Consider the following 20,547-nt stretch of genomic DNA (forward strand, 5'->3'; position numbering starts at 1 on the left):
ATCACAGGTTAGGAAGATCACTGTAGAGGGCGGTCTATCACAGGTTAGTGAGATCAATGTGGAGCGGTGTCTATCACAGGTTCGTGAGATCATTGTGGAGAGGGGTGTATCACAGGTTATTGAGGTCTCTGTAGAGAGGGGTCTATCACAGGTTATTGAGATCACTGTGGAGAGGGGTCTATCACAGGTTATTGAGATCACTGTGGAGAGGGGTCTATCACAGGTTATTGAAATCATTGTAGAGAGGGGTCTATCACAGGTTATTGAGATCACTGTGGAGAGGGTCTATCACAGTTTATTGAGATCACTGTAGAGAGGGGTCTATCACAGGTTATTGAGATCATTGTGGAGAGGGGGATCTATCACAGGTTAGTGAAATCACTGTAGAGAGGGGTCTATCACAGGTTATTGAGATCAATGTGGAGGGGTGTCTATCACAGGTTATTGAGATCACTGTGGAGAGGGGCCTATCACAGGTTATTGAGATCAATGTGGAGGGGTGTCTATCACAGGTTATTGAGATCAATGTGGAGAGGGGCCTATCACAGGTTATTGAGATCAATGTGGAGGGGTGTCTATCACAGGTTATTGAGATCACTGTGGAGAGGGGTCTATCACAGGTAGTGAGATCACTGTAGAGAGGGGTCTATCACAGGTTATTGAGATCAGTGTAGAGGGGGATCTATCACAGGTTAATGAAATCACTGTAGAGAGGGGTCTATCACAGGTAAGTGAGATCACTGTAGAGAGGGTTCTTTCACAGGTTAGAGAGATCACTGTAGAGGGCGGTCTATCACAGGTTAGTGAGATCACTGTAGAGGGGTGTCTATCACAGGTTAGTGGGATCATTGTAGAGAGCGGTCTATCACAGGTTATTCAGGTCATTGTGGAGAGGGATCTATTACAGGTTATTGAGATCACTGTGGAGAGGGGTCTATCACAGGTTATTGAGATGACTGGGGAGAGGGGTCTATCACAGGTTATTGAGATCACTGTGGAGAGGGGTCTATCACAGGTTATTCAGGTCATTGTGGAGAGGGATCTATTACAGGTTATTGAGATCACTGTGGAGAGGGCTCTATCACAGGTTATTGAGATCACTGTGGAGAGGGGTCTATCACCGGTTATTGAGATCACTGTAGAGAGGGGTCTATCACAGGTTATTGAGATCACTGGGGAGAGGGGTCTATCACAGGTTATTGAGATCGCTGTAGAGAGGGGTCTATCACAGGTTATTGAGGTCACTGTGGGGAGGGGTCTATCACAGGTTATTGAGATCACTGGGGAGAGGGGTCTATCACAGGTTATTGAGATCGCTGTAGAGAGGGGTCTATCACAGGTTATTGAGGTCACTGTGCAGAGGGGTCTATCACAGGTTATTGAGATGACTGGGGAGAGGGATTTATCAGAGGTTATTGAGATCACTCTGGACAGGGGTCTATTACAGGTTATTGAGACCTCTGTGGAGAGGGGTCTATCACAGGTTAGTGAGATCACTGTAGAGAGGGGTCTATCACAGGTTATTGAGATCTCTGTGGAGAGGGGTCTATCACAGGTTAGTGAGATCACTGTAGAGGGGGGTCTATCACAGGTTAGTGAAATCACTGTAGAGAGGGGTCTATCACAGGTTAGTGAGATCACTGTAGAGGTGGGTCTATCACAGGTTGTTGAGATCACTGTAGAGATGGGTCTATCACAGGTTAGTGAGATCACTGTAGAGAGGGGTCTATCACAGGTTAGAGAGATCACTGTAGAGGGGGGTCTATCACAGGTTGGTGAGATCACTGTAGAGGGGTGTCTATCACAGGTTATTGAGATCACTGTGGAGAGGGGTCTATCACAGGTTATTGAGAGCACTGTGGAGAGGGGTCTGTCACAGGTTATTAAGATCACTGTGGAGAGGGGTCTGTCACAGGTTATTGAGATCACTGTGGCAAGGGGTCTATCACAGGTTATTGAGATCGCTGTGGAGACGTGTCTATCACAGGTTATTGAGATCATTGCGGAGAGGGGTCTATCACAGGTTATTGAGATCACTGTGGAGAGGGGCCTATCACAGGTTATTGAGATCATTGCGGAGAGGGGTCTATCACAAGTTATTGAGATCACTGCGGAGAGGGGTCTATCACAGGTTATTGAGATCATTGCGGAGAGGGGTCTATCACAGGTTATTGAGATCACTGTAGAGAGGGGTCTATCACAGGTTATTGAGATCAGTGTGGATAGGGGTCTATCACAGGTTATTGAGATCACTGTGGAGAGGGGTCTATCAAAGGTTATTGATATCTCTGTGGAGAGGAGTCTATCACAAGTTATTGAGATTACTGTGGAGAGGGGTCTGTCACAGGTTATTGAGATTACTGTGGAGAGGGCTCTATCACAGGTTATTGAGATCACTGTGGAGAGGGGTCTGTCACAGGTTATTGAGATCGCTGTGGAGAGGGGTCTATCACAGGTTATTGAGATCGCTGTGGAGAGGGGTCTGTCACAGGTTATTGAGATTACTGTGGAGAGGGGTCTATCACAGGTTATTGAGATCACTGTGGAGAGGGGTCTGTCACAGGTTATTGAGATCACTGTGGAGAGGGGTCTGTCACAGGTTATTGAGATCACTGTGGAGAGCGGTCTATTAAAGGTTATTGAGATCGCTGTGGAGAGGGGTCTCTCACAGGTTATTGAGATCACTGTAGAGAGGGGTCTATCACAGGTTATTGAGGTCACTGTGGAGAGGGGTCTATCACAGGTTATTGAGATCACTGTGGAGAGGGGTCTATCACAGGTTATTGAGATCATTGCGGAGAGGGGTCTATCATAGGTTATTGAGATCACTGCGGAGAGGGGTCTATCACAGGTTATTGAGGTCACTGTGGAGAGGGGCCTATCACAGGTTATTGAGATCATTGCGGAGAGGGGTCTATCACAGGTTATTGAGATCATTGCGGAGAGGGGTCTATCACAGGTTATTGAGATCGCTGTGGAGAGGGGTCTATCACAGGTTATTGAGATCACTGTAGAGAGGGGTCTATCACAGGTTATTGAGATCAGTGTGGATAGGGGTCTATCACAGGTTATTGAGACCACTGCAGAGAGTGGTCTGTTAAGTCTGTGGGTTGTATTATAAATAATCACAGACTCCACTGTTAACAAAATAAAACACGTCTTTACTATTCAGAGGCTCGGGCGATTCTGCCCTAGTTAACGTATCACAACCCTTATATACTGATGTGGTCACTATCGGTATTACAGTATACATGAGCCAATAGATAGTGCCACCCTAAAGTAGTGCTCTTAAAGGCGAACGGTTACATTCTATAGTTCCCTTAAAGGTAAACGGTTACATACACAACACTCCTCCCTTCCTAGCTTATTACTTACAGAATCCTGTTAAACATACAATCTTCAACTTTATATAAACAGTTTGCAGATATACTCTCGATGGAGTCAACGTCATATAACAATTTACAGATATACTCTCAATGGAGTCAACGTCATATAACAGTTTACAAACATACTCTCAGTGGAATCAGTTTACAGGTTCAGTCTCTGTGGGAACAGTTCATAAATTCAGTCTCTGGTATTAATTCGTTCCAGACAGCATCCTCCATAGCCTTTTTTTTTTTTTTTTTTACAAATTTAGCACCTTTCGTAGTGTTCGGACTGAGGTAGTAGAAGTAATAATATTTTAAACAGTTATTATTTTCTGCTTCTTTTTGAAACTCTCCGAGCTCTTTTCCCGGCTGCCATCTGTAGCGCCACCAACTCTCTATGTTCCTTAGACCTTAAGTGCTTCCTCAGGATTTCAGCACTTTGGGAGTTCCCATCACAATTTGGGCAGACCACATCCTCATAACATTCGGTGTCACTCAACAGGTCAAAACCCTTCTTCAAGCAATCATATTCATCCTGCTCTTCCTCGGATGTCTGCCCTTCCTTCCCTCCTGGCCTCATTTGTGCGTTCAATCCTTTCCCTTCCTTCAGGGATTTCGTTATCAGGCTATTTAATCCTTCTACTGAAGTAGCTGTTTCCCCATTCTCCTGTTCCCCTGGACGTAATTCAGCGTACTCCTCCCTTTCATCCATCATTTTCTCCAATGCTTTCATCTTCTCTTCCTCTTGTACTTTGGCTTCCAGTGCTTGGAGAAGTTGCGCCTCGATGCTCTCTAGCTCATGTTCAGGGCCCATTCCCAGTTGAAACTGTTCTTCAAATCGGTCAACCTCGGTAATTGCCGCCTCATATTTGTCTTGGGCTTCCTTCCATATTTTTATGAGTTCTGCCATGTCTTTCACCTCTACATCCTCATCTATGTATGGAACTTCTACCGATGAGTCTGTCTTGGCCCTGAGCTCCTCAAGAATTTCCTGCAGCCTTTGGACTTCTTGCTCATGTTCAACCTTTAGTTGCTCATATACTTCCAACGAAACTAGCTTTTCGGAGGTTGCTGAGTTAACCCCCTCCAGAATTGTAGTCTGGGCCTGTTCATACTGTTTTTTCAACTTCTCGCACTCTGCTTGTAAGGAGTCGTAGAGAAGAACTGGAATAAAATCCTGGCTTCCTGAAGATTCCTCTTCATTTGTTTCTTTTGCAATTTCCTGTTGGAGTTCAGCCAAGGCTGCTATGCTATCTGCCTCTCGAAGTCTCACTGCCATCAACTCTTCTTTATTCTTGCAGTCCATCTCAGCCATTTCCCGTTTACTTTCATTTAACTGAGTGAGTAGTCCCTTATTTTGGGCTGAGAGATATTGCACCTTCTCATGTAGACCCTTGCACTCCTTCTCTGCTTGACATAGCTGATTACCGCTGATTTGGTTCTGCGTTTCAAGTTCCAACATCCTTTGCTTAGCTTCTTTCAGTTTTGCCCCTATAAGCTCCTCTTGCAACATGGCCACATTATTCTCATCAGGTAAAGAAGCGTTTCTCTTTTCCATGTCCAAGATTTGTTTCAGCATCTCCTTAAGAGCACCCTGTGATTCAACTTCTCTTAACTTTGCCTGCACTAGCTCCGTCTCTAATTGCAGAACAAAATCCTCAGTGCAGCGTGATTTGCCCTTCTGCTGTATCTCTAGATCATGCAAATATTCTAACCCCTGAACATCATCAGGGAGATGTGATCGGTAATTGGTCACGATGGCTCTATGGTCGCTCTCTGCTTGAGCCAGTAGGTTCTGTTGTCTTTCCAGACTCTCCCATTCGGTGTCATAGAACTTTTTCATTGTTTTCATCTCTTGTACGAGGCGGTAACTTAATTGTTCTAATTGTTGTTGTACTTTGAAATAGCGTTGAGTTCGAGCCCGGTGTTCCTCCGTAATGCATATGTCTGTAGCTTGAACAGACTCAGAATTCTCTGTCTTTATGCACGCCATCGATTTTCCAACCTTAGTCTGTGAGTTAATGTTAACCTTGTTTTTCATACATAAGCTGGACTTATCATCTTCCGGCTCAGAGTCTGAGCTGCTTGTCTGCACCGAGTCCTCACTCGTCATTGCTTGTCGGTAGTGCCATTCCATGTCTATTTTCTTGATCCACTCCCGTCCTAGAAGTGGTGGTCCTCCCTCAGGTAGTACGTACAAATTCATTCTTGGGTGTACTTTACCCCTATCTCTCACCTTGACTCTTATTTTCCCCATGGGGTATACGCGATGCCCCGTGTATGTCTGTAATACGAACTTGGTATTTCCTAAGGGTATGTGAGAGAATAGTCGGTGGTAGTCCTTTTGGTTGATGACTGATACAGCTGATCCCGTGTCCAGCTCCATTCGTACTTGGACTCCAGCTATTTTTAGTGTGACCCAGATCGTCTGTAGATCAGTTACTTTACCCACATTGTGGATTCTCAGACTATCCAACTCCTGGCTGTTTGGGTCTGAGCCTGAATTTTGTTCGTCTGAACTCTTTTCAGCCACCTGATGCACCTTGTTGTACTTTTCTTGTGGTGGTGGCTTCCTTTGTTTGTTGGTCTTCTTTCTGGACCTGCATACCTTCGCGATGTGACCCAGTTTGCCACATTTCCTGCACTCTTGATTCTTAAACCAGCACTGATTCTGGTCGTGCGTTGTCTTTCCACAACGGTAGCATTTGGAAATGCTTGCAGTAATTTGATCCTTCAGCACTGCTATGATCTCTTCGAAGGTCTGGTCCACTGGTTTAACTGGTGCTATTAGATGTTTCAAGAGCCCGTATGTTTTTGCTCCCATCGAATTTAACAAAGTTATTGCCTTGGCGTATATGGCTACGCAATATATTCCTATGCGTTCCCCATACGTGGCCCTGTCTTCTATTTCAGCATTAAAATCATTAATATTTCCTCGCTTAGGCATCTTCTTCTCTTTCCGAGAACAGCACAAGTATTTCTTTACTTATTATTAATTTTCTTCTCTTCTTGAGAACACCACAAGTATTGCTTTACTTATTTCTTGTTTCTGAAAATTCTAATTAATTTTCTTCTCTCTTCTTGAGAACACCACAAGTATTGCTTTACTTATTTCTTGTTTCTGAAAATTCTAATTAATTTTCTTCTCTCTTCTTGAGAACACCACAAGTATTGCTGTACTTATACTTATTTTCCCTCTCTTCTTGAGAACACACCAGCCTTTCTGAAAAATCTTATTACTTTCCTGAAATTCTTAATAATTTCCAAGATGGCGGTTTCCCGCTTCTTCCTTCTTCTTCAGCGGTTTCCCCGCGAAAAATGGCGGCTTTCCCGCGCTTCTCGCTCTCCCCGCCCACTTCGATGGCGGTTTTCCCGCGCTTCTCGGCGCTCTCCGCCCACTTCAATGGCGGTTATCACCCGTTCCCCGACGCTGACTTTCAGCCCGAGTGCGGCTCTTATCAGCGGATGCGATCGATGGCCCGGCTGCGCCTCGCACTTGAAAGCGGGCCCCGGCCTCTGGCTCACCCGCTCGCACGGATCTTGCTCGCTCCCTCCCGGGCTCTGGCTTACCCGCTCGCGCGTTTCACCGCGGCTCTTATCAGGGATTGCGATCGCCCTTATCTCCCGATCGGTGGCACTGTCTTTGCAGCCAACGCTGCGGCTTACCCACAAGGTTATGGAGGCTTCAGGGTCCTAATGCCTGTCGCTTCCAGCCTGTCGGTTCCAGACTGGTGAGGATTGAAACCTCTCTTCAACGTCCTGTCTTCGGACGAAGCCGCCGTGGAACAACTGCCGCAGGGTTCGAATCCTGACTCGTCGCCAATGTTAAGTCTGTGGGTTGTATTATAAATAATCACAGACTCCACTGTTAACAAAATAAAACACGTCTTTACTATTCAGAGGCTCGGGCGATTCTGCCCTAGTTAACGTATCACAACCCTTATATACTGGTGTGGTCACTATCGGTATTACAGTATACATGAGCCAATAGATAGTGCCACCCTAAAGTAGTGCTCTTAAAGGCGAACGGTTACATTCTATAGTTCCCTTAAAGGTAAACGGTTACATACACAACAGGGTCTATCACAGGTTATTGAGATCACTGTGGCGAGGGGTCTATCATAGGTTATTGAGATCACTGTGGAGAGGGGTTTTTCACAGGTTTTTGAGATCACTGTGGCGAGGGGTCTATCACAGGTTATTGAGATCATTGTGGAGAGGGGTCTGTCAGAGGTTGTTGTGATCGCTGTGGCGATCGATCTATTACAGGTTATTGAGATCACTGCAGAAAGAGGTCTATCACAGGTTATTGAGATCACTGAAGAGAGGGGCCTATCACAGGTTATTGAGATCATTGTGGAGAGGGGTCTATCACAGGTTGTTGTGATCGCTGTGGCGATCGATCTATTAGAGGTTATTGAGATCACTGCAGAAAGAGGTCTATCACAGGTTATTGAGATCACTGAAGAGAGGGGTCTATCACAGGTTATTGAGATCACTGTGGAGAGGGGTCTATCCCAGGTTATTGAGATCAATGTAGAGAAGGGGTCTATCACAGGTTATTGAGATCACTGTGTCGAGGGGTTTATCACAGGTTATTGAGATCACTGTGGCGAGGGCTCGATCACAGGTTATTGAGATCACTGTGGAGAAGGGTCTATCAAACGTTATTGAGATCATTGTGGAGAGGGGTCTATCACACGTTAGTGAGATCACTGTGGAGAGGGGTCTGTCACATGTTATTGAGATCACTGTAGAGAGGGGTCTATCAAAGGTTATTGAGATCATTGTGGAGAGGGGTTTTTCACAGGTTATTGAGATTACTGTGGCGAGGGGTCTATCACAGGTTATTGAGATCACTGTGGAGAGGGATCTATCACAGGTTATTGAGATCACTCTGGACAGGGGTCTATCACAGGTTATTGAGATCACTGTGGAGAGGGGTCTATCACAGGTTATTGAGATCACTGTAGAAAGGGGTGTATCACAGGTTATTGAGATCACTGCAGAGGTGGGTCTATCACAGGTTAGTGAGATCACTGTAGAGAGTGCTCTATCACAGGTTATTGAGATCACTGTGGAGAGGGGTCTATCACAGGTTATTGAGATCACTGTGGAGAGGGGTCTATCACAGGTTATTGAGATCACTGTAGAGAGGGCTCTATCACAGGTTATTGAGATCACTGTGGAGAGGGGTCTATCACAGGTTAGTGAGATCACTGTGGAGAGGGGTCTATCACAGGTAGTGAGATCATTGTAGAGAGGGGTCTATCACAGGTTAGTGTAATCACTGTAGAGAGGGGTCTATCACAGGTAAGTGAGATCACTGTAGAGAGGGTTCTTTCACAGGTTAGAGAGATCACTGTAGAGGTCGGTCTATCACAGGTTAGTGAGATCACTGTAGAGGGTTGTCTATCACAGGTTAGTGGGATCATTGTAGAGAGCGGTCTATCACAGGTTATTCAGGTCATTGTGGAGAGGGATCTATTACAGGTTATTGAGATCACTGTGGAGAGGGGTCTATCACAGGTTATTGAGATGACTGGGGAGAGGGGTCTATCACAGGTTATTGAGATCACTGTGGAGAGGGGTCTATCACAGGTTATTCAGGTCATTGTGGAGAGGGATCTCTTACAGGTTATTGAGATCACTGTGGAGAGGGCTCTATCACAGGTTATTGAGATCACTGTGGAGACGGGTCTATCACCGGTTATTGAGATCACTGTAGAGAGGGGTCTATCACAGGTTATTGAGATCACTGGGGAGAGGGGTCTATCACAGGTTATTGAGATCGCTGTAGAGAGGGGTCTATCACAGGTTATTGAGGTCACTGTGGGGAGGGGTCTATCACAGGTTATTGAGATCACTGGGGAGAGGGGTCTATCACAGGTTATTGAGATCGCTGTAGAGAGGGGTCTATCACAGGTTATTGAGGTCACTGTGGAGAGGGGTCTATCACAGGTTATTGAGATGACTGGGGAGAGGGATTTATCAGAGGTTATTGAGATCACTCTGGACAGGGGTCTATTACAGGTTATTGAGACCTCTGTGGAGAGGGGTCTATCACAGGTTAGTGAGATCACTGTAGAGAGGGGTCTATCACAGGTTATTGAGATCTCTGTGGAGAGGGGTCTATCACAGGTTAGTGAGATCACTGTAGAGGGGGGTCTATCACAGGTTAGTGAAATCACTGTAGAGAGGGGTCTATCACAGGTTAGTGAGATCACTGTAGAGGGGGGTCTATCACAGGTTGTTGAGATCACTGTAGAGATGGGTCTATCACAGGTTAGTGAGATCACTTTAGAGAGGGGTCTATCACAGGTTAGAGAGATCACTGTAGAGGGGGGTCTATCACAGGTTAGTGAGATCACTGTAGAGGGGTGTCTGTCACAGGTTATTGAGATCACTGTGGAGAGGGGTCTATCACAGGTTATTGAGAGCACTGTGGAGAGGGGTCTGTCACAGGTTATTAAGATCACTGTGGAGAGGGGTCTGTCACAGGTTATTGAGATCACTGTGGCAAGGGGTCTATCACAGGTTATTGAGATCGCTGTGGAGACGGGTCTATCACAGGTTATTGAGATCATTGCGGAGAGGGGTCTATCACAGGTTATTGAGATCACTGTGGAGAGGGGCCTATCACAGGTTATTGAGATCATTGCGGAGAGGGGTCTATCACAAGTTATTGAGATCACTGCGGAGAGGGGTCTATCACAGGTTATTGAGATCATTGCGGAGAGGGGTCTATCACAGGTTATTGAGATCGCTGTGGAGAGGGGTCTATCACAGGTTATTGAGATCACTGTAGAGAGGGGTCTATCACAGGTTATTGAGATCAGTGTGGATAGGGGTCTATCACAGGTTATTGAGATCACTGTGGAGAGGAGTCTATCAAAGGTTATTGATAACTCTGTGGAGAGGAGTCTATCACAAGTTATTGAGATCACTGTGGAGAGGGGTCTGTCACAGGTTATTGAGATTACTGTGGAGAGGGCTCTATCACAGGTTATTGAGATCACTGTGGAGAGGGGTCTGTCACAGGTTATTGAGATCGCTGTGGAGAGGGGTCTATCACAGGTTATTGAGATCGCTGTGGAGAGGGGTCTGTCACAGGTTATTGAGATTACTGTGGAGAGGGGTCTATCACAGGTTATTGAGATCACTGTGGAGAGGGGTCTGTCACAGGTTATTGAGATCACTGTGGAGAGGGGTCTGTCACAGGTTATTGAGATCACTGTGGAGAGCGGTCTATTAAAGGTTATTGAGATCGCTGTGGAGAGGGGTCTATCACAGGTTATTGAGATCACTGTAGAGAGGGGTCTATCACAGGTTATTGAGGTCGCTGTGGAGAGGGGTCTATCACAGGTTATTGAGATCACTGTGGAGAGGGGTCTATCACAGGTTATTGAGATCATTGCGGAGAGGGGTCTATCATAGGTTATTGAGATCACTGCGGAGAGGGGTCTATCACAGGTTATTGAGGTCACTGTGGAGAGGGGCCTATCACAGGTTATTGAGATCATTGCGGAGAGGGGTCTATCACAGGTTATTGAGATCATTGCGGAGAGGGGTCTATCACAGGTTATTGAGATCGCTGTGGAGAGGGGTCTATCACAGGTTATGGAGATCACTGTAGAGAGGGGTCTATCACAGGTTATTGAGATCAGTGTGGATAGGGGTCTATCACAGGTTATTGAGATCACTGCAGAGAGGGGTCTATCACAGGTTATTGAGATCACTGTGGCGAGGGGTCTATCATAGGTTATTGAGATCACTGTGGAGAGGGGTTTTTCACAGGTTTTTGAGATCACTGTGGCGAGGGGTCTATCACAGGTTATTGAGATCATTGTGGAGAGGGGTCTGTCAGAGGTTGTTGTGATTGCTGTGGCGATCGATCTATTACAGGTTATTGAGATCACTGCAGAAAGAGGTCTATCACAGGTTATTGAGATCACTGAAGAGAGGGGCCTATCACAGGTTATTGAGATCATTGTGGAGAGGGGTCTATCACAGGTTGTTGTGATCGCGGTGGCGATCGATCTATTAGAGGTTATTGAGATCACTGCAGAAAGAGGTCTATCACAGGTTATTGAGATCACTGAAGAGAGGGGTCTATCACAGGTTATTGAGATCACTGTGGAGAGGGGTCTATCCCAGGTTATTGAGATCAATGTAGAGAAGGGGTCTATCACAGGTTATTGAGATCACTGTGTCGAGGGGTTTATCACAGGTTATTGAGATCACTGTGGCGAGGGCTCGATCACAGGTTATTGAGATCACTGTGGAGAAGGGTCTATCAAACGTTATTGAGATCATTGTGGAGAGGGGTCTATCACACGTTAGTGAGATCACTGTGGAGAGGGGTCTGTCACATGTTATTGAGATCACTGTAGAGAGGGGTCTATCAAAGGTTATTGAGATCATTGTGGAGAGGGGTTTTTCACAGGTTATTGAGATTACTGTGGCGAGGGGTCTATCACAGGTTATTGAGATCACTGTGGAGAGGGATCTATCACAGGTTATTGAGATCACTCTGGACAGGGGTCTATCACAGGTTATTGAGATCACTGTGGAGAGGGGTCTATCACAGGTTATTGAGATCACTGTAGAAAGGGGTGTATCACAGGTTATTGAGATCACTGCAGAGGTGGGTCTATCACAGGTTAGTGAGATCACTGTAGAGAGGGCTCTATCACAGGTTATTGAGATCACTGTGGAGAGGGGTCTATCACAGGTTATTGAGATCACTGTGGAGAGGGGTCTATCACAGGTTATTGAGATCATTGTGGAGAGGGGTCTATCACAGCTTAGTGAGATCACTGTAGAGAGGGCTCTATCACAGGTTATTGAGATCACTGTGGAGAGGGGTCTATCACAGGTTAGTGAGATCACTGTGGAGAGGGGTCTATCACAGGTAGTGAGATCACTGTAGAGAGGGGTCTATCACAGGTTAGTGTAATCACTGTAGAGAGGGGTCTATCACAGGTTAGTGAGATCCCTGTAGAGAGGGGTCTATCAAAGGTTATTGAGATCATTGTGGAGGGGGGTCTATCACCGGTTAGTGAGATTACTGTGGAGAGGGGTCTATCACAGGTTATTGAGATCACTGTGGCGAGGGGTCTATCACAGGTTATTGAGATCACTGTGGAGAGGGGTCTATCACAGGTTATTGAGATCACTGTGGAGAGGGGTCTATCACAGGTTATTGAGATCACTGTGGAGAGGGGTCTATTACAGGTTATTGAGATCACTGCAGAGGTGGGTCTATCACGGGTTAGTGAGATCACTGCGGAGAGGGGTCTATCACAGGTTATTGAGATCACTGTGGAGAGGGATCTATCACAGGTTATTGAGATCACTGTAGAGATTGGTCTATCACAGTTTATTGAGATCACTGCGGAGAGGGGTCTATCACAGGTTATTGAGATCACTGTGGAGAGGGTCTATCACAGCTTATTGAGATCACTATGGAGAGGGGTCTATCACAGGTAGTGAGTTCACTGTAGAGAGTGGTCTATCACAGGTTATGGAGATCACTGTAGAGATTGGTCTATCACAGTTTATTGAGATCACTGCGGAGAGGGGTCTATCACAGGTTATTGAGATCACTGTGGAGAGGGGTCTATCACAGGTTATTGAGGTCACTGTGGAGAGGGGTCTATCACAGGTTATTGAGATCATTGTAGAGAGGGGTCTATCACAGGTTATTGAGATCACAGTGGGGAGGGTCTATCACAGGTTATTGAGATCACTGTAGAGAGGCGTCTATCCCAGGTTATTCAGATCACTGTGGAGAGGGGTCTATCACAGGTTATTGAGATCACTGGGGAGAGGGGTCTATCACAGGTTATTGAGATCACTGTGGAGAGGGGTCTATCACAGGTTATTGAGATCACTGTAGGGAGGGGTCTATCACGGGTTATTGAGATCAATGTGGAGAGGGGTCTATCACAGGTTATTGAGATCACTGTGGAGAGGGTTCTATCAAAGGTTATTGAGATCACTGTAGAGGTGGGTCTATCACAGGTTAGTGAGATCACTGTAGAGAGGGGTCTATCACAGGTTATTCAGGTCATTGTGGAGAGGGATCTATTACAGGTTATTGAGATCACTGTGGAGAGGGGTCTATCACAGGTTATTGAGATCACTGTGGAGAGGGGTCTATCACAGGTTATTGAGATCGATGTAGAGAGGGGCCTATCACAGGTTTTTGAGATCACTGGGGAGAGGGGTCTATCACAGGTTATTGAGATCAATGTAGAGAAGGGGTCTATCACAGGTTATTGAGATCACTGTCGAGAGAGCTGTATCAGAGGTATTGAGATCAATGTAGAGAGGGGTATATCACAGTTTATTGAGATCACTGTGGCGAGGGCTCGATGACAGGTTATTGAGATCGCTGTGGTGAAGGGGTCTATCACAGGTTATTGAGATCACTGTGGAGAGGGGTCTATCCCAGGATATTGAGATCAATGTAGAGAAGGGGTCTATCACAGGTTATTGAGATCACTGTGACGAGGGGTTTATCACAGGTTATTGAGATCACTGTGGCGAGGGGTCGATCACAGGTATTGAGATCACTGTGGAGAGGGGTCTATCACAGGTTACTGAAGTCACTGTGGAGAGGGATCTCTCACAAGTTATTGAGATCACTGTGGAGAGGAGGCTATCACAGGTTGTTCAGGTCACTGCAGAGAGTGGTCTATCAGATTATTGAGATCGTTGTAGAAAGGGGTCTATTACAGTTTATTGTGATCGCTGTAGAGGGGGTCCTATCACAGGTATTGAGATCGCTGTAGTGAGGGGGCTATCGCAGATTATGTCTCGTAGCAACCAGCTGTTGAGGATCTTAGGGGGAAGGAGTTATGACTGACTTTTGTGTTAATATGCTTTGCATACAGCTGCTTCTGTGGGTCCAATTGTCATATGAAAGCTTAATGGTTTAACAGTTACCGTGGTCCATGTGATTTCCTGGACTGGTTTCGATCACCTGAAGGGGTCGGAGAGGAATTTTTCAATTTTTTTTCCTTAATTAGCTCCGGGGTTTTTTTCTGGTTATTTTTTGCCTCTCTTAGGAGATTAGATGGTGCCTGAAGGCAGGAAGTGTCTCGTCATGATGCTCCAGCCATCATGATCATGGAGCAGGCTTGATGGATGAACTGGTCTTTTCCTGCCTGTCGATTTTGCGTTTTCGTATGCATCCTACGTCCAATTGGTGGTTGGCTAGTCAATTTGGAAAATCTTTATGTATCCAGGCTTTGTTCTGCAGCTTCGTTTGCAATCCTACCCGCCAATATCATAATGTGTGACACAGTTATCCTTTTTTTATGCAAGATGTGGGACTCGAGCCTCCACACATTCCTCAAAGATTGTATCATGACAGAGCCTCAAGGAAATGGGATGCTAATCCAAAGACTACACCATCAAAATACTGGTTGAATCCCTTAGAATAGCCAAAGCCAGAAACCCACCAGCCAGCTTCAAGCTGAGAAAGTCTATGTTGGAGCAATGAATTGATCACTATTCTAAGGACAAGGGCACGTATTTGGAAGATGCATGGAAAGGATTTTTGCTTTTGTCGGACGGATCCGTCTGCCTCACCCGGACACATCAATCTAGAACATGACATTTCTCAACAAAGAAGAGAAATTATTGGAAAGGGAACAATGCTCTCAGTTCAAAATCTGTAGCCTCCTGGAACATTTTAACAGAGCATTTCTGAGTAGCGGATTGCATCATTTCCACCTGTAGCAGCTGTAACACACCAACCTCCATTAATTAAAGATGCCCTCAATTGAAATCTTTCTTATACACAGACAAAGACGCAAAACATTTGTTTCAAAATATCACGCCTTGTCTCATCTGGCAGTGATGGTGCGTCGAGCTCTGCCAGGGCAATGTATACGACAGAGCTGTGTGGAAAACTCACAATAGGGGTGAGCAGTGGGTGCTATTGAGCAACTGCAGGTATCAGGTCCGCTTTAAATAAAGTGCTAGCTCTCCTTTTTTAAAACAGTTTTGTTGCCTGCATTTGATAAGCGATTACCTGTGGTATTTTCAGCTATGATCGGTTTCAGGCATGGTTCAGGCAAGAGGCCTCCCTGATATATATCGCCACCATCCACAGTTATGGCATCTGCTTCTCCGCTCTGAGAGTGAGAAACATGTATGTTATTAATAGAAAGCAGGTCCCTTCTTTTCAATCAATGCAATTACTGAGGACATCATCTGTTTTTCTCTTTTATTTTATTCCCTCCTCGCCTGAAATCCTGAATGAGCTATAAACATTAGGAGCAGGAGTAGGCCTTTCAGACTCTCGGGCCTGCTCTCCCATTCTATTAGATCATGGCTGATCTGCACCTCAACTCCATTTACCCGTTGTTCCTCCATATCCCTCGATACCCTTACCCAACAAAATCTATCTCAGTCTTGAAAGCTCCAATTGACCCAGCATCCACAGACTTTTAGAGGAGCGAGTTACAAATTGCTTTTCCTGCCCGACAGGGAGCCAAGCCTATCAGTCAGGCCAGCTTCTGGGCGGGGGAACCTGCTCAAAAAAAAAAGACACACGTGCGGGGGAAACCCGACTTCTGGATTTCCCGAAGAAAACTCCTCCCCCCCTCATGGAAACCACCCCAGTCACTATCGGTGCCTTAGTCACAGAAATTACAGCACAATGAAGGCCATTTAGCCCATCATGCCTGTGGCAGTGCTAGCTCTTCAACTCGGGCTATCTACTGCAATCCCATTTCCCTACCTTTTCCCTGCTAACCGCCACTGAACACAGTACTCAAGGTGTGGTCTGACCCAAGCACAATAGAGTTTGAACAGGATTTCCTCTGACTCTTAATCTACCATTTTGTTTACAGTTCAGCATTCTGTTTGTTTTGTTGATTGCTGCTCCACAATGGTTGAACATTTCAGCTGCCGAGAAAAAGATCTCTTTCAACTTGGTCCTTTCAACTTGATCCTTAGCTTGGAGTCCTCAGATCACCCATCTTTTCTTCTTATATGCACTTGTCCATCCACATACATGGCTTGAGTTGTTTTCTTGGAAATAACTGCCCTTCTTAGTTTAGTATCATCTGCAAATTTAAAACCCAATTTGCTTTGGGTTTCTAAGTCCAAATTAATAATGTAAATTAGAAATGGTGTGGGTCTCAACACTGATCCCTGGGGCACTCAGCATCTTCCCCTACCCTGATATAACTCTTCTAACAATATACCTGCGGCTTTCTACTCTTTATCATTCAGCAGTTTTACCCTGAATCCCCGTTGCTTTGAGCAGAACAAATAGCCTTGCTTGTGGAACATTGTCAAATGCTTTTTGAAAGACCAGGTGCACAATATCATAGGGCTTTCCACAGTCCACATGGGATGTCACTTTCTCAAAAAAGTCAAGGAAATTGGTCATGCAGGATCTTCTCCATCTGCTAGCTTCTGTCTACTAGATTTCAAAAGTACTTCATTGGCTGTAAAGCGCTTTGGGACATCCTGAGGTCATGAAAGGGGCTATATAAATGCAAGTCTTTCTTTTTTATCATCAAACAGGCAATCCTCCAGTTTACTCCTACTAATTGATTCCATTATTTCACCCAGTGTGAAAGTAAGAACAATGGACTTGTACGATAGCAAAATACTGCAGATGCTGAAAATCCGAAATAACAACAGAAAATGCTGGAAAAACTCAGCAGACCAGGCAACATCCGTGGAGAGAAATTAGAGTCAACATTTTGGGTCAAAACCCTTTATCAAGACTAAAGGGGCACAGGGAATGAAATAGATTAAGAGGCCAGGCTGGGAGAGAATAAAAGAGAAGAAGAGACATTAAGAGGCATTCAAAACGAGACGAGATGGTGATAGGACTAGTGGAGACAAAAGACAGCTCTAGATTAGGTGTGAAATGTGCTGGCTGAATGGGAGACAGCTGCCATGTGGGAGAGAGAAAAAAAAGGAAAGGGGGGGAAACCAAAACAAAGGTGTGGATAAAAAATATAAGTAAAAATGTAATAGGGGCCAAGGTTATGATCTGAAATTGTTGAACTCGATATTGAGTCCGGAAGGCTGTAAAGTGGAAGATGAGGTGCTGTTCCTCGAGTTTACGTTGAGCTTCAACTTGTACTTGCCTGTATCTGCTTAGTTCTTATTTTTGATAATGGGCACCAGTTTCTAATGCACCAGGAGTTCCCAGTGTTTGATTCCCTCATAATGATCATCAATATATCACAAACCTCCTCCCTTTCTATTTTAGTACTCTGGAATCAATACCATTTGCACCTGATGAATCATTTGTTTTTAATCTTTTATGCCTGTCTCGCACTTCGATTTTATTTAGATTGAAGTTTTTCATTCGACAAAACTTGGGTTATCACAGTCATGTTGCTCAGATCGAAATACTTGAAAGAGTAATCATTTAGTATATTAAATATCTTGTGCTCATTCTAGTTTTTTTTAAATTCATTCGCGGAATATGGGCGTCGATGGCAAGGCCAGCATTTATTGCACATTCCTAGTTGTCCTTGCGTTTGGTGCAGGTGGGCCGCCTTCTTAAACTGCTGCAATCCATATGATGAAGGTGCTCCCACAATGCTATTCGGTCGGGAGTTCCAGGATTTTGACCGAGGGTCCGTCAGGTTGAATTCTTTTGTTCCTTTCCAGCGGTTTGATACAACAGTGTCTAGGCCACTTCAGAGGGCAGTTGAGTCAACCCACACTTTTACTGATTTTGTTCTTTTTAAACTGAATTCAAAATTCTCAAACTGCCACATTGGGATTTGAACTCAGGGTCTTACTCTATCATTAGTCCAGGCCTCTGGATTATTAGACCAGTAACATAACCACTACACTACCATACCTGGTTTTTCTATTTCCTAGTTCTAACCTATTCACTGACTCCCCTCTCAGTTTGAAATTACTGACAGAATTTCTTACAACTATGTTTTCCATCTTCAGCTATACCTTTTTCCAGGTCTCTCTTTTTGTATCTGATCACTGTTTTAACATGTTTCTCCATGTTTAAATATATATCCCAGTGACCACACTCACCTTCTCCCTTCAGGATTTGTAGACATTGTTCTTCCTCAGTTTCCTTCTGATTACTTTGTTAATCCACCCAGTTCACAGTTAGTTAGTCTACACTTGCTGATCCTGGGTGTGCATATACCCTCTATGTTCAACACTATGACTTGACCTCTACTAAAGTGTTCTTGAATAAATACCAGCCCAATCAGTTTGCTCAAGCTGATCCCTCACACTTTAGCCTTTTACAGTTAGATGCCTGCCGTGACTTCCATTGCCTGCATGTTGTCTGGGATGCTTACAATTACCGATTCAAAATGTGTCCAACTACTTATGGCTCCTCTGACACACTGGATCATGGAGCAGCCGTGCATTATTTTTACCAACTTGGATTCCAAACCACTTGGGTATTCCCAATTCATATTTGCTTAAGTGAAATCTCCATTCAAATTACTTTCCAGTTTTCACACAGCCTTTTTATCTCTTCATAGAGCAAACTGTCTTCCTTCTTATTCGGACCTGCTGAGTCTTTAGCGTACCTCTTGTGTCAACTTTGACCTTTTCACATTAATGATATCTAACCAGAGTAGTTCACTCTGACTCATTTGAGTCAAGCACCCTGTAGAAATGAGGTTGCCCACTGGGGAGTCCACAACCTGTACCTGTGTAGTGGTGCACGACGGACTGACTGAGCTGCAGGCCACAAAGGAAAGCATGGCCATTCTACCACACTCTGTGGTGACTACCCTTTTGCTTGAGATCCTAACCTCGGGCTTAGCTTCCATCACAAATGCTTTCACTGGTGTTCTCAAAATCTCGGGTTCCAATTTACAGCAATCTACCTTGACTGCATGCGCCATGCTGGAGAACCAGATAATGCAGGGCTTCATTGCTGCCCAGCAGTCTGTTCCCACACACCTCTTTAGTCGTGCTAAAGGTTCACCCAGCAGCCAGGCAATAGCACGAGTTGGCATAGATGATAGAGACTTGCAGTGGCACCACATCTATAACAGATAACTACCCCGTCCAAATGACTATGGATGTGCAGGAGAGTGTACAGGCCCAGGCAGCCATCACATCACTGTAGGGCCATCTACTGACCTAGTACAAGGAGTTGTTGGGTAATCTTGGAGTACTGCGTACAATTCTGGTCACCGTATTATAAATAGGATATAGAGGCACTGGAGAGGGTGCAAAAAAGATTTACAAGGATTATACCAGAAATGTGAGGGTATTCCTATCAGGAAAGGATGAACAGGCTGGGTCTCTTTCCTCTTGAAAAGAGAAGGCTGAGGGGTGACCTAATAGAGTTCTTTAAATTTATGAAAGGTTTTGATAGAGTGGACAAAAAGAGACTGTTTCCACTTGTGGAGAAGAGCAAAACTAGAGGCCATCAATATAAGATCATCACCAAGAAATCCAATAGAGAATTCAGAAGAACCTTCTTTACCCAGAGAGTGGTGAGAATGTGGAACTCGCTACCACAGGGAGTGGTTGAAGCGAAAAGTATAGGTGCATGTAAGGGAAAGCTAGATAAGCATATAAGGGAGAAGGGAATAGAAGGTTATACTGATAGAGTTAGATGAGGAACGAGAGGAGGCTGGAGTGGAGCATAAACGCCAGCGTGGACTGGTTGGGCCGAATGGCCTGCTGTAGTGCTGTATATCCTATGTAATCCTATGTAACTCCATGTAATCTCTAACTCTAGATGCAGTCAGTGACAGCAACTATCCACCTCACTCCTTCCACTCACTGGGAAACACTTAGAAGAAACACATGGTTAAGGAGTAAAAGCCAAGTCATACTTTGCCACAGAGGGAAAGAAGAAGACACATTGATTGCACAGTTACCACATGCTGCACGGGTGACTGAAGTTAAATTTGGGTTCAGGGGTTCTGCAATGTGTCGTAACAGTTCATTTGGGATGGGGCTGAATAAGTTGTGGAGAAGTGCCGTGAATTGTAGCATAGTGGTTATGTTACTGGACTAGTAATCCAGAGGTCTGGTCTAATGATCCAGAAACATGAGGGGGCGAATTTAAATTCAGTTAATTAAATAAATCTGGGGGAAAAAAGCTAGTATCAATAATGGTGACCATGAAACTGATTGATCATGATTGCCATAAATATAGTGACCATGATTGTCATAAAACCCATCTGGT

At 45.0% G+C, this 20,547-nt stretch overlaps 1 protein-coding gene across 1 annotated transcript in view; it reads right to left on the bottom strand.

Annotated features, from left to right (window-relative positions):
- The window catches only part of LOC147116018 (serotransferrin-2-like), a 129,453-nt gene that overhangs the window by 62,053 nt on the left and 46,853 nt on the right, over positions 1 to 20,547 (bottom strand). The window contains exon 3 of the mRNA XM_085990728.1: positions 15,415 to 15,517. Within this exon, the coding sequence (XP_085846854.1) occupies positions 15,415 to 15,517 (103 nt within the window). The remainder of the gene's footprint in view (positions 1 to 15,414; positions 15,518 to 20,547) is intronic.

The sequence above is a fragment of the Somniosus microcephalus genome, chromosome 6 (assembly GCF_052327205.1).
Source record: "Somniosus microcephalus isolate GS21.2 chromosome 6, FLI_Smic_1.0, whole genome shotgun sequence".
In the NCBI taxonomy this organism is placed as follows: domain Eukaryota; kingdom Metazoa; phylum Chordata; class Chondrichthyes; order Squaliformes; family Somniosidae; genus Somniosus; species Somniosus microcephalus.